Source organism: Podarcis vaucheri, assembly GCF_965113315.1.
Source record: "Podarcis vaucheri genome assembly, chromosome: 16".
Lineage (NCBI taxonomy): Eukaryota > Metazoa > Chordata > Lepidosauria > Squamata > Lacertidae > Podarcis > Podarcis vaucheri.
In genome coordinates, this window is record NC_138754.1 from 25,258,810 (window position 1) to 25,272,997 (window position 14,188).

The 14,188-nt window shown below is 48.7% G+C and overlaps 1 protein-coding gene across 3 annotated transcripts in view; it reads left to right on the forward strand.

The window, feature by feature from the left end:
* The window catches only part of INPP5J (inositol polyphosphate-5-phosphatase J), a 39,318-nt gene extending 25,625 nt beyond the window's left edge, over window positions 1-13,693 (forward strand). For all 3 annotated transcript variants that reach the window (XM_082203096.1, XM_082203095.1, XM_082203094.1), the window contains exons 7-13: window positions 4,944-5,055; window positions 5,733-5,842; window positions 5,972-6,155; window positions 7,084-7,221; window positions 9,813-9,890; window positions 10,946-11,050; window positions 12,320-13,693. In XM_082203096.1, coding sequence (XP_082059222.1) covers window positions 4,944-5,055; window positions 5,733-5,842; window positions 5,972-6,155; window positions 7,084-7,221; window positions 9,813-9,890; window positions 10,946-11,050; window positions 12,320-12,946 — 1,354 coding nt within the window. In that variant the 3' untranslated portion in view covers window positions 12,947-13,693. The remainder of the gene's footprint in view (window positions 1-4,943; window positions 5,056-5,732; window positions 5,843-5,971; window positions 6,156-7,083; window positions 7,222-9,812; window positions 9,891-10,945; window positions 11,051-12,319) is intronic.
* The last annotated feature ends 495 nt before the right edge of the window (window positions 13,694-14,188 follow it).

Here is a 14,188-nt window from a genome sequence, read left to right on the forward strand (position 1 = left end):
TGTATGATAGAGAGTCCGATCTTTTCTCCTGGATAATCGAGTTGGAAAGGGCCCCCCAGTGCTCGTCTAGTCCAACCCCCTGCAATGCAGGAATCACAACTAAATAAACCTGGACAGATGGCCACCCCACCTCTGCTTAAAAACCTCCAGTGAAAGAGACACCCCACTGCCTTCCAAGAGAGACCATTCCACTGTCGAACAGATCTTATCATCAAAAAGTTCTTCCTGATGTTTAGTTGGAAGGCGATTTTGAGCAGAGAGAAGCAAGGAGGAAGATGGGCAGGACTCCCAATCCACCCCAGCCTCCGTTCCACTGCCTCGGTTATTTCCCCTCTTCCTAGTCATGCTGGTCTCCGAGACTCCTTTTCAATGTGTATGAATACGTATCTTCCTATATAAATAGAAATGTAAGGTGTTGTCACGCTCTGTAGTTCACACGGCTGCCAGCAGGTGGCCACACCAGCTGCACCACGAGGAATGGCAGGCAGGCTCACAAAAGCTGTTGGGGAGGTCAGCTATGGAGAGGATAGGTGGGTGAGATTTAAAGGGTGGGGGGAAGGTGCGGGGGAAGGGCAAAGGGGTAGGTGGGGTTGACAAACCGAGTGAGCAGGGGAACCAGCCCCTAATGCACACATACTTATTTATAGGCTGTTTTTTCCTAGGGCAGAACACTAATAAGAAAGCTTACATCTGCCTTTCTTAGCCAGGTGCCCTCCAGCTGTTCTGGACTTCCATCAACCTCAGCCAGAATAGCCTGGAAAGCACCGGACTGAGAAAGCTGGGATTATGTAATCATGAAATTACTTTGGAAACAAGGCACTTTAAGACTTTTGAAAGACCGCGGCATTTTTGTGTGTGTTTAAAACAGCAATGACACAGCACTTCCGGGTTAGCGCCATCGCCGAATGGCGGACTCCCTCCGAGCTCCGGAGGGAGTCGGCTCGGCAGGGGTCGGGTCCTACCGCGCCGGCGACGCGGGGACCCTTAAAAACCACGGGAACGGATCCCGTGGACATGGTGACTCGGCTGGCACCGTTATCGCCCTCCCGGCTCGTGAAGGAGCCTTTTTAAAGGCTACGGATCGGGCGCCAGGGAGTGGCGTGGTGCTTTGAGTCCTCCGCTTCCCCTGCCGGGCGCAGCCGCATGCCATCCGGCGGAGAGCGCTGGCTTCTTCCAAAGAAAATTCGGACAATTAACAACAACCCGTGAGTAATTGGGCAACCGGGCATAAAAGGAGGAAAAAAGAAAATTTTTCCGGATTTGGCACGAGCGGGAGGGGATCCAAAAAGGAAGTCAGTCCCCTCCCTGATTGTAAACATGCTAAAACAAGGACTGAGAAACCAAGATCGATTCAGAAGTTTATTGATGACAAAAATTATTAACTCCACGATGTGAATTATAAGAACTGTGCTGGAGGAGAAGAGTCGAGGGTGAGAGGAAAAAGACAACCCCCCCCTGGGAACTGGGGCGATTCGGAGAGCCTGGCGAAGAGAGATGGAGAATTTGACAGCTGCCAAAGGAGCTGTCAAAGCTGGAAAATATAAAGAGGACTTTGCTACAAGTTTTTTTTTGCTGGTTAATTTTGCTACAATTTGATATAAATATGGATATAAACTGTCGGGGAAAAAGAAACAACAAATTGACTTTTGGATTAGAGGATACAAAGTTATTGCAATCCCCCTAGAGGGGTTTCGGGACATTACAAGTGTCGTATGTGGAAAACTACTCTGGGATGTGCATAGGTCTTATCTCCTGGGAAAGCTGCAGAACTGAAATATTATTTTGTCTACAGAGGTGACCATAATACAATAGAATCTTCTATTGAAGCAAGAAAGGAACTGGACGTAAGTCTTTGTCCCTGAATAACAAACCTCTGTAGAGACACTAAGTTTTGAAACAAGAATGTTTTGACAGCTGAACAAGACAGAAACCTGAGAAACCAAGAAATAAAAGAGTAAATGACCAAATACGACACGGAAAGAACAACGGGAGGAGCAACAAAAGATTAAGGAAAATTAAAGGCCTCTATTAGACTGGATTTATGAAGTTAAATATTATTAAAACAACCAAATCTGAAGAAACCGGCAAGATGGACTGAGAAAAATTTGGCTGTGGACTTAAGATCTCCAGGCCGACAACATACAGACAAATGGACATGGGGAATCAAAACCGGGGAAGGGAGGGGGAATCCTAGAATCCAAAGGCTTTGTAACCAATTTTTTGAACTTTTCTATATATTCTATCTTATATTCTTTATAACTTTGATCTTATATGTTTTCGTTTTTTCCTTTTTTAGAAAGGGGGAACTCGTGGAAGGAATGAGAGCTGATCTTGGGGGAAAAACTTTGTTTTATTATAAGACGAGGAGTGATGTTAAGATTGTGTAAACTTAAATTGGTTTATGAGTAAAATATATTAGGCTTAAATTTGGGGATGAGAACTTGTGGAACCAACTTAGGGAAAGGGGAATACAGTCGGGAGGGGAAGGAGGAAGTCCCAGAAAGAAGGTTATGAAAAGAAGGGTCTAAGCTAGTCTCTCTTTTTCTTTCTTTTCTTTATCTTTTTTATCTTTTCTATTCTGTTATTATTGGAAATTTTAATAAATATGATTATAAAAAAAATAAAACAGCAATGACACATAGGCCATTTAATCTGAATGTTAATAAAACAGCAATCCAGATTCTAAGTGATATATATCTTCCTATATACATAAAAATGTGAGGCTGTCATCGCGCAGTCCCCCCGTTGGAGGATCTGTGGTACTGCATCACATTCTTGGATTTGCATGATGGGGGAAAGAGAACAAAACAGAAGGGCAGTTTTTTAAATGGAGGTTTTACATAATGGCAGAGGTTGCAATGAAGCAGGGATAGAGGGGCACAGAGGAGCTGAGTAGGGATGAGGTGGGGCAGTTGAAGGAGCTGTGAGGGAGTATGGAGGCTAAAATTGCAGAGTTGGAAGGGACCCCTGTGGGTCATCTAGACCAGTGTTCCCCAGCCTTGGGCCTCCAGCTGTTTTTGGACTACAATTCCCATCATCCTTGACCACTGGTCTTGCTAGCGAGGGATGATGGGAGTTGTAGTCCAAAAACAGCTGGAGGCCCAAGGTTGGGGAACACTGGTCTAGACCAACCCCCTGCAACGAAGGAATTGTGGCTAAAAGTCCATGACAGATGGCCATCCAACCTCTGTTTAAAAGTCTCCAGTGAAGTAGAACCCATCACTTTGAGTGAGTCCATTCCGCTGTAGATCAGCTCTCATTCAAGTCCTCCTCTCTGGAGCAGCAGAAAACAAGCTTGTAACAGCCCTTTAGGTATTTGAAGAAGGCGATCACGTCATTCTTCTCTTCTCCAGGCTAAGCTAACTCCCTCCCCTCCCTCCCCCTGTCTCTCTCACACATCCAGGGGGTGGGGAGAAATCGATGGACGGAAAGCATTTGCTCAGAAATCGTGCCCAACCCAAACCAGATTCCCAGAACTCACAGGCGAATTTCCATCTTCAAAGTGGTTGCTTTCTGACACTTTTTTTTTTTAAAAAAAGAAGAAAAAAATATGGGAGGGTATCAGTGCTAAGTGCAATCTGTCTCCCTGCCCCCCCACCATCTGCCCACATCACTTCTGCCATCTGATTCCGACTGGTTCCTGCTGGTGGAAATGTGTCTTCGTGGGCCGCCCAGGTGGGCAGGGTGGCACACGCAGGGCTTGCTGTGACAGCTGACCCTCTTGAAGCCTGAGACTCTCTTTATCGGGAGGCTTCGACTAACCAGGCGGCGCTCGAAGCTGAGGCCAATGGTCCAGGCCACCTGATCCATTTGGTGGCGGAGCAGTTTGGAAGTCAGCCAGGAGGGCTTCCGGCTGGCGTTGACCTACATCCCAGCTCAGAATCTCGGCTTAGCCACCGCTGTTTGTTCCCTGCAAAAGCCTCCTTCCTCTGCTGCTTGGGAGGGAGGGCTCCTTCTCCCCTCGATCGTGTCCCAGTTGTTTGTTTGCGTGTGTGTGAGAGAGAAATGGCTAGTTGTTTTTTTAAAAAAAGAAGTATTTTATTTATTAGATTTATATACAGTTGGTACCTCGGGTTACATATGCTTCAGCTTACATACGCTTCAGGTTACAGACTCCACTAACCCAGAAATATTGCTTCAGGTTAAGAACTTTGCTTCAGGATGAGAACAGAAATTGTGCTCCGGCAGCGTGGCAGCAGCAGGAGGCCCCATTATCTAAAGTGGTGCTTCAGGTTAAGAACAGTTTCAGGTTAAGTACGGACCTCCAGAACGAATTAAGTACTTAACCCGAGGTACCACTGTACTGCCTTTCATCAAAAGATCTCAGGGCCGTTCCCAATATGAAAACACACAATAAAAGCACAAACAGATACCGTATTTTTCGCTCTATAAGACGCAGCAGACCATAAGACACACCTAGTTTTTGGAGGAGGAAAACAAGAAAAAAAAAAATCTGAATCCCAGAAGCCAGAACAGCAAGAGGGATCTGGCTTCTGGGATAGCCTCTTGCTGTTCTGGCTTCTGGGATAGCTGGGAGGAAGGCTGCCCCAAGAGCCGCGCTCCCTTTAAAGAGCGCGCGGAGCAGAGCCTCCCGCCTGCATTCGTTCCATAAGACGCACACACACATTTCCCCTTACTTTTTAAGAGGGGGAAATTGTGTCTTATAGAGCGAAAAATCCGGTAGTTAAGCAGGCCATTGAGATACTGCAAGGAATTCGCACAACCAAGGAACAGCTTTTCCCTGGCTGCCTTGCTCTCCAACATCTGATGGCCCTGCTCTTTTACATGGAGGTTCTCCAGTTAGGTGAACAGCCACACTGCTAGACGTCCTCTGTGAATGTGTCTTACTTTCTGCCTTCCCTTCTGACTTGGCCGTGCTGTGGGCTCAAACAGCCGAGGGTCCCGGCCTCACCTGTGTCTTCTTTCCCTCCCCCCAACCCCAGCATCGTCTTTTGGTTTGGGGACCTCAACTTCCGCATTGAGAGCCTAGACATCCGCTTTGTGAAATACGCCATTGACAACAACATCCTCCACCAGCTCTGGGAGAAGGACCAGGTGAGGGCTCTCTCTCTCTCTCTCTGTGTGTGTAATAAGGTGTCAGTAGGTTCCTCCCTGGGACGTGGGTGGCGCTGTGGGTTAAACCACAGAGCCCAGGACTTGCCGATCAGAAGGTCGGCAGTTCGAATCCCTGTGACGGGGTGAGCTCCTGTTGCTCGGTCCCTGCTCCTGCCAACCTAGCAGTTCGAAAGCACATCAAAGTGCAAGTAGATAAATAGGTACCACTCAGGCGGGAAGGTAAGTGGCGTTTCTGAGCGCTGCTCTGGTTTGCTAGAAGTGGCTTAGTCATGCTGGCCACATGACCTGGAAGTTGTACGCCGGCTCCCTCGGCCAATAAAGCAAGATGAGCACCGCAACCCCAGAATCGGTCACGACTGGACCTAATGGTCAGGGGTCCTTTACCTTTTCAAAGAGGGCTGCCTTCAGATGTCTTCTAAAAATCTGGTAGTTGTTCTTCTCTTTGACATCTGGTGGGAAGGCGTTCCACAGAGTGGGTGCCACTACCGAGAAGGCCCTCTGCCTGGTTCCCAGTAACTTGGCTTCTCGCAGTGAGGGAACCGCCAGAAGGCCCTCGGCACTGGACCTCAGTGTCCGGGCAGAACAATGGGTTGGAGACGCTCCTTCAGGTGCTCTCAGCCTTTCTCTCTCTTTGCCTCGGCTCTTGTTCTATGCAGCTGAACATCGCTAAGAACACCTGGCCTATCTTGAAAGGCTTCCAAGAGGGACCCCTCAACTTCCCCCCAACCTTCAAGTTTGACGTGGGCACCGACATGTATGACACCAGGTAATGGGGCATGTCTGGCTTGACTGGACGGGGCATTCTTATCCTAAGTGGAGGGATAGGGGAGAACCGCTGTGCCCTCTGGCACTTCCTTTAGCGCCCGCTCATTCTGCTCTCTCGTGTGCCTCACAGCGCCAAGAAAAGGAAGCCGGCTTGGACCGACCGGATCCTGTGGAAGATCAAAGGCTCTGGCGCACCAACGCATCCCGGGAGATCCATCTGCGGCCTCCTGTCTGTGAACCAGCTTTGCTATTGCAGCCACATGGAGTACACCGTCAGTGACCACAAGCCGGTGGTCTCCATCTTTGCTGTGAAGGTGAGTCTGGAGCCCTGGTGGAAAGTGACGCAGCCGGGAATCTCTGGGCTGTCCTGGCTGTGTGCCAAGTCAGGTCTGTGCTGTTGTGAGTGGGGAAGATCAAGGCCTCTCTTCAACCAGTAACTGGGACAGAAAATTCTGTTCTGTCTATTGAATTCTTCTCCTAAACCTGTGGTTTTCAAACTTTGGGGGCCTCTGCTGCCCCCTTGGTTCCATCCCCAGTGCCCCCTACCCTGCCCTATGCAAAGCATTAATCGTTATAGTGGTTTGCACGACCCACTAAGGAAGATAATAATAAAATTAGAAACAGTGGGAAATGTACATTTATTCAAAATCCAATCGAAATTACAAGCAATGACCATTCTGCACACATTCAAGGCAGGCTCAGCTGTGCATGCACATACCCTGTTCGAACCTGGACGAGGGTGTAACGGGCATGATGACAGGCTTACATGTGCTACACAGTCATGTGTGATGACCTGTAACACAACCCCCGTGCAAATCAGGGGTTGCCTGTATTTAGTTTAACCCCACAAAACCGATGAACTCCTGATACCAGCTGATAGTCATTTACGACTCCAGTGTGGGAATGTTAAGGACAGTGGGAAAGGATATAGTGATTAAATATTATCCTTCCTTCACTCACGCTAGTGAGTCATGTAGCAGAGCAAATTCCCCTCAATAAAGCAGGAGGTTAGTTTGCGGATTCATTTGAATCTCTTTAGTTAAGCAATCCAGTCTGGCTTTGCTGTGAAGGTGAGTCTGGAGCCCTGGTGGAAAGTGACGCAGCCGGGAATCTCTAGGCTGTCCTGGCTGTGCGCCAATTTGGGCCAGCGAGGAGACCAGGGGAGAATTAGCTGTGGGATCCAGCGCGGGTAATCTTCATATAAACCACCTGTTCCCCTTTCGCTCTCTCTCTCTCTGGCAGTTTGCTTCCAGGGCTGACGTGCCGCTGGTGGAGCTTCAGGTAGCTGATGAGTGGACGAAACCGGAACAAGCTGTCACCTGGTACAAGGTGTCTTCTAGCTATCACCGCAGCTCCTGGGACTGGGTCGCCCTTTACCGGGTAAGAGGCAGTTGCCGCACACAGTGGTTTTCCAGTAACACCTGACCGAGGGCTGCGGCGACACGAGGGCAGAGCGCATCAAATAAAAGAAGCTTTGAGTGTGCCTGCTTCTGCACACAGGGGAATGGGCTGTGATGCGCACCGTGAGATTTTGCACAGCTTATCTCCCCCCCTCCCGCAGCAGCTGACCTCTTGCAAAGCTCACCTTCCCTGCATGCAATATCCCAATTCCGTTTCCTTTTTTCTGCCATCACTGTTAAGACGAAACGAAGAATGAGAATAAAAGAAAACAACTTTTTGTGTGTGCATGGGCTAATCTATCTCTCAGTGCTTTTCAGAGGACATCAGGAAGGGATGTTAAGAAATTCAAGGGTGGGGTGGGAAAACCTCCAATCTTTGTATTCTGCACATACATTTCAGAAAGGCGGCCAGATGATATTATATTTAACCTGACAGTTCTGTCTCCTGTGTTTTATCTTTGACAACCCAATCTAATAACACCAAAATCCATTACTATTTTTGGTGTGGTTTTAGCAATTAATGAAGCTCTTTTAGTTTCTCATTTAGTTTCTTTCCACTGAAAGTGTCAGGAAGCCGATAAATATTTTACAATCCCTGACTGCGAAAGGCGGCCTGGATGAACCGCAATTATTACAAATGCAATGTTTTTAAGTGTTCCAAGCATAATCCTGCTACCATTCTTATAAAAGCCCTATTGGGTAGGACTGCGTTATTATTCCCACTACTGCAGGTAGCTAAGATAAAGCAAATTACTTTGGGCCACCTGGTCTGCACAGGCTCTCCCAAGATCATTTTCCGCTCTGCTCTGTTCCGCCACCTCTCTGGGGGGAAAAGCTAGGATTAAAACAATTTCAGGATGATTTCCAGAAAGTGATGATTCTCAGGGCCAGACCTCCAAGGCATCTGATTGAAATTATTCATGCTGCAAAGGTGGAGGGAGCAACAAACAGCCACATGACAACGATGATCAGCAGCGATGCTTGCTCTGTGCTGTGGGAGGTTCAGAAACAGCACAAATGAAGGCTGCCAAAATCCTTGCAGGAACCCAAAGGTTTTGGTGTGCACAGGAAAGCCATTTTTTACAGCGTCAGATCTTTAGGTCACCTAGCCAAGGGTCATTGCTTCTGACAAATCAGACCCCTGGTCTAACTAGATCGGTATTGTCCCCACCAGGGAGTCAGGCCAGGGGTCTTTCCCAGGCCTACCTGGAGATGCTGGAGTTTGAAGCAGATACCTTCTACATGCCAAGCATGTGCTCTGCTACTAAGCTATGTCCCTTCCCAAAACCCTCTGGCTAAGCAGGTTCATTTTATTTTACTTTATTTCATTTGCATATGGACGTGGGTGGCGCTGTGGGTTAAACCACAGAGCCTAGGACTTGCCGATCAGAAGGTTGGTGGTTTGAATCCCCGCAATGGGGTGAGCTCCCGTTGTCTGGTCCTAGCTCCTTCCAACCTAGAAGTTCAAAAGCCCGTCAAAGTGCAAGTAGATAAATAGGTACCTCTCCAGCAGGAAGGTAAATGGCGTTTGCATGCGCTGCTCTCGTTCGCCAGAAGCGGCTTAGTCATGCTGGCCACATGACCCTAAAGCTGTACGCCGGCTCCCTCAGCCAATAAAGCGAGATGAGTGCCGCAACCCCAGAGTCGGTCACGACCGGACCTAATGGTCAGGGGTCCCTTTACCTTTACTATGTATATGTGTATGTGTATACATATACACATATACATATACATATACATATACATATACATATACATATACATATACAAATGAAATAAAGTAAAATAAAATGTTTGTGTGCGTGTACAGTGGTACCTCGGGTTAAGAACTTAATTCGTTCCAGAGGTCCGTTCTTAACCTGAAACTGTTCTTAACCTGAAGCACCACTTTAGCTAATGGAGCCTCCTGCTGTCGTCGTGCCGCTGCTGCACAATTTCTGTTCTCATCCTGAAGCAAAGTTCTTAACCTGAGGTACTATTTCTGGGTTAGCGGAGTCTGTAACCTGAAGCGTTTGTAACCCGTGGTACCACTGTGTGTGTGTGCTTTTTTCCTGGAGGGACGCAGGGGTATGCATACCCCGAAACATTTCGTGAATCTTTGTACTTTTGTCCATTTACTGTAATTATATTCCCCGATTTGAATTGTAAAGTGGTGATTTTCTTGAGTCAAAATGAGATTACCCTTAAACATTCTTTTTAGAAGGAAAGCACTGTATATATTACAGGTTCCAAATTAAAGTCAATTTTTATTTATTTCAAGAGCTGACACTCCCAGACCCTTTATAGTAGTATCGTAATCCTAGAATCGTAGAGTCAGAAGGGACCGCTAAGGATCATCTAGTCCAACCCCCTGCAATGAAGGAATATGCGGCTGCCCCATACGGGGATCAAACCTGCAACCTTGGCCTTATCAGCACCATACTCTAGCCTGCAGAGTGATCCTGTGGTGGAAAGCACAATAATAGGAGGGCTGTCAGGGGTTTCTTTTGGTGGGGGAGAGGATGCACAACCCCGCTGGGGAAAAGCCCTGGTGATGTTTTTCTGGACCCCTCCCTCTCTCCCCTCTCCCAGGTGGGCTTCCGACACTTGAAGGACTATGTCACCTATGTCTGGGCAAAGCAGGAAGATGCCGAAAGCAATGTTTACCAGGTATGGGAATATTATTTTTTTTTGGGGGGGTAACAGTAAACAATTTTGCATTATTATATCACAGGAGTATGTATTTAAAGTGCTGTATAATAGGATATGTTGGATTATAGTGGTACCTTGGTTCTCAAACTTAATCCGTTCCAGAATTCCATTCCAAAACCAAAGCGTTCCAAAACCAAGGTGCTCTTTCCCATAGAAAGTAATGCAAAATGGATGAATATGTTCCAGACTTTTAAAAACAACCTCTAAAACAGCAATTTAACATCAATTTTACTATAATTGATCCATAAAATGAAAGCAATAATCAATGCACTGTGTACTATAAAATAAATAAGACAGTGTTGTAGAGGATAAAAAATTACTTTTTTTCTTACCTGCACTGATGATAGTCATTGTTTGGATGGGGGGCTTTTATCCATTTCCGCAGTCACACAATCACTCAGTAGCTGAACTGGGTTCCACACAGTCACAAAAACAAATAAACCGAAAAAGCCTCAGAAACAAAAACGCAAAATAAATAGCAAAAACAAAAGCACCAAACTTAATCGGTTCAGGAAGTCGGTTTGACCTCCGAAATGTTCAAAAACCAAGGCACAGCTTCTGATTGGTGCAAGCGCTCCAGAAACAATAGCTGACAGTCGCATTGGACGTTCGGCTTCCGAAAATCGTTTGAAAACCGGAACACACACTTCTGGGTTTTTGCCGTTTGAGAACCAAGGTACCACTGTATGATATTCTTACTGATATCCATGTTATCATTTAGAGCAGGGTTTCCGAAACTTAGGTCTCCAGCTTCTTTTTGGACCACAATTCCCATCATCCTGACCACTGGTCCTGCTAGCTAGGGATGATGGGAGTTGTAGTAAAATAAAAATAAAAATCTGGAGACCCAAGTTTTGTAAACTGTGATTTCAAGTTTGTATGGCACATGCAAAGTGTATATTTATTATTGCATTAGACACTACCACCACTGGCTCTCTGCTGTTTAGGTTGGAATTTTGCTGCTCTTGACCACCCTTAGAGCTGCTCCCTGTTTTCTCTTCCCAAATATTTAGTTACTGTTTCCAGAGGAGTCTCTACCCAAAGGGAAGGGCGACTATATCCTGGGTTACTACAGCAACAGCTATAGCTGTTTGGTGGGTGTGACAGAGCCCTTCCAGGTAAGCACATAGACAGATGTGCAAGAGGGATGCTTAGTTGACATTAAGCAGCAATGCGAGTTGGGGGAAAAGTGGTCTAGCTCAGTAGGTAGAACATCTGCTTTGAATGCAGAAGGTCACAGGTTCGATCCCTGACATCTCCAGGTAGGACTGGGAGAGACCCCTGTCTGAAATCCTGGAGAGCGACTGTGAGTCATTGTGGACAATACCAAGCTGCAGGGGTGCCTACTTGAATAAAATATTGGTGGGCTCAGGTAACCTCCCTCCCCCATATAAAGGTAAAGGACCCCTGGATGGTTACATCCAGTCAAAGGCGACTATGAAGTTGCGGTGCTCATCTCGTTTTTAGGCCGAGGGACCTGGCGTTTGTCCACAGACAGCTTTCTGGGTCATGTGGCCAGCATAACTAAACCGCTTCTGGTGCAACGGGACACCATGAGTGCATGGAAACACTGTTTACTTTCCCACCACCGCGGTATCTATTTATCTACTTGCACTGGCGTGCTTTCGAACTGCTAGGTTGGCAGGAGCTGGGACAGAGCAGCGGGAGCTCACCCCGTCACGGGGATTTGAACCCCCAACCTTCTGAATGGCAAGCCCAAGAGACTCAGTGGTTTAGACCACAGCACCACCTTTTACGCCTTATAATCAATAACAAGACGTGCCCCCCCTATTTGAATAGCAATGCTCATCAACTTGAGAAACGGGTCTGGCAGTTGAAATATTTTATTTGGGGGGTGGGGAAGCTGAAGGGACCTCGGCCCCTAGGAATTGGCTGCTGTGCAGAGCTGACTGGGCCCGGGGTCTGACTTGCTTTGAGGCAGGTTTCCTATGTTCCAGGAAGTTATGAACTGGAAACTTCTTGGGATAACTTGCACAGGGTAATTTGCATTTATTGCCCTGTGGAGTGACCTAATTCAGTATGTGTGCTTTCACTGGTGTTTAGTAAACCAAGCTTAAAAACTTTGAGATGGCTCGCTTCATTTTGCAAATTTCATAATGCATTTTTCTATGCACACTTTACACTATCAAATGCCTTTTTTCTGTACACCTTACATTGCAAAATCTGGAGAAGAGCAGATTGTGAAGGTTGGCTGTGTTTTGATTTGCTTCTTGCTTCGTTAGGTGCAAATTAGATAGACTTGAAATTTCCCCCCTACCCCTCCTCTCAACCTGCCCAGCCCAAAATTTATCAGGTAGTGGGGAGCAGCTGGGCCCGGCCTTCCCAAGTCAATATTGACTCTCCTCTCTCCGTTTCCCTGCACACAGATTTCACTGCCTACCTTGGAGCAAGCCACCAGCCCCACCGACAGCTCCAGCAGCACCTCAGAAGAGGAGGACGACAGCACCCTGGTCCTGCTGGGCCCCAAATCCCGCAGCCCCAGCCCCGGGAAGATGAAGGGTCACCGCAGCCGCAGCCCCAGTTTGGCCAAGTTCCATGGACTCATCCTGCGCTCGTCGAGCCGGGACCACGCGGCCAGCCGCAGCCCCTCACCCCAGGGCCGCCGGGGCAGCAGCATCCTCAAGAGCGACATCCCCAGCATCCAGTTCTCCAAGGACAGCCCCCGCCAACGCTCCAAGTCACGAGAGCCTGCCCAGAATGCAGAGGGCCTCGCTGGGCCTCGCCTCCAGAGCCCCTGGCGCTTTGACGAGAACCCCCTGGCCCGCACAGACCCCCGCAACCTGGGGCTGCTGCCAGCCGTGCGCCTGGAAACCATCGATCAAGTCATGGGCCCCCGGCGAGAGAGTGCCGCAGACCAGGGCCTGCCTCCCCGCAGGATGAGCCCCACCAGTCCGACTGTGGCCCTGGCCAACCTCTTCAGCACCTCCCCAAAGGAGGGGTTATCCCCAGACCACCAGGGTCCAAACCACCACAGCCGTGAGGCGGGACACTGAGGGGCACGCAGCCGGCCGCCATGAGCCCACTATCCAACCATCCCGTGTAGTGAGCTTGCAGTGTTATCTCTCTGTGTCCTTTACCTGCCAGTTTTCTGCTCCGTGTGTGTCTTTCTCTCTCCCGGTGTGTGACACGAAGACCCGGGGAAGGGGGCTGCCACTTGTCAGGCCCTGTCTCCCGACTCGAGTATGCTTGACAATCAACTTCCTCCCTCCCTTTGTGTAGGGGGCTGAACAACGCAAGCAAAAAGCCCTCAGCCCCCTCGGCCGTTTCAGCCATAGAAACTCCCCACTCCTTGTTGAGGGGGGGGACACCCATCCTTTGATGAGAACTCCCTTCCCCATTGAACATCCAGTTTGGTGTCGAGATGGAGCTCCACCCGCCTCTCCTAGCGCCATCTCTGTTCTTGTCCTGAGGCACGATGGTGGAGGAAGAAGAGGAAAGCCTGCTACTTGCAATCTGATGGGAGGACAATTGAGCAGTATAGAGGAATGGGCAGCTGCAGAAAGAGGAGCGCATGCCAGAAGCTTGGCTGGGTACGGGATGAAGACACACTTTTCCTATCGGTTGCAAAAGCTCTGCTTGGCTGGACTCAATGGCTGCTGCAAGACCAGGCCCAGCCTCCTTGCAGGAAGCTGCTGAGACCATAAGAGGCGAAATACGAAACGTGCAATATGATGGGGATGGGAAATCAGAGTTCTTGGAGACAGGTGTGGGCCCCAGGTAGGAAGGAGGAAGCTGGTGTTTCAGGTGGCCCCCGGAGGAACTGGGGGAGAACTGCAAATTGCAGAAAGTTCTTGCTGGAGGAAAGGAGGTAGATGCAACCCAGTTGAGATCGTGGAAGTACAGTGGGGAGAGTTTGAGTTCCATTGCCTTATGAGGCGGGGGGGGGGGGAGAGAACTCTGACCCAGGAAGCCGAAAACGGAACGGGTGTGTGTGTGCGCGAGGGGGCAGTATGTGTGGCTAGGTTGTCGGGGCAACGTGACCAAGGTGCCTTGGAACCAGAAATGACGAGAGCTGCCTGGGGGGGTTGGGGGAAGGGGAGGGTGGGGGGGCTGGCCTCCCCCGAGACAGATCCATGACCTTCGCTGGGACGAGTTCAGAGTTGATGCAATCTGTCCTACCTCACTTTTCCCTTCCGCCTCCTTTCCAATAATAATAATAAAAATCATCTACAAACCAACTTACGGATGACCGCATTGGTGTCTCTCTCCCCCTGGCAGTGGCAAAGAACCCCGCC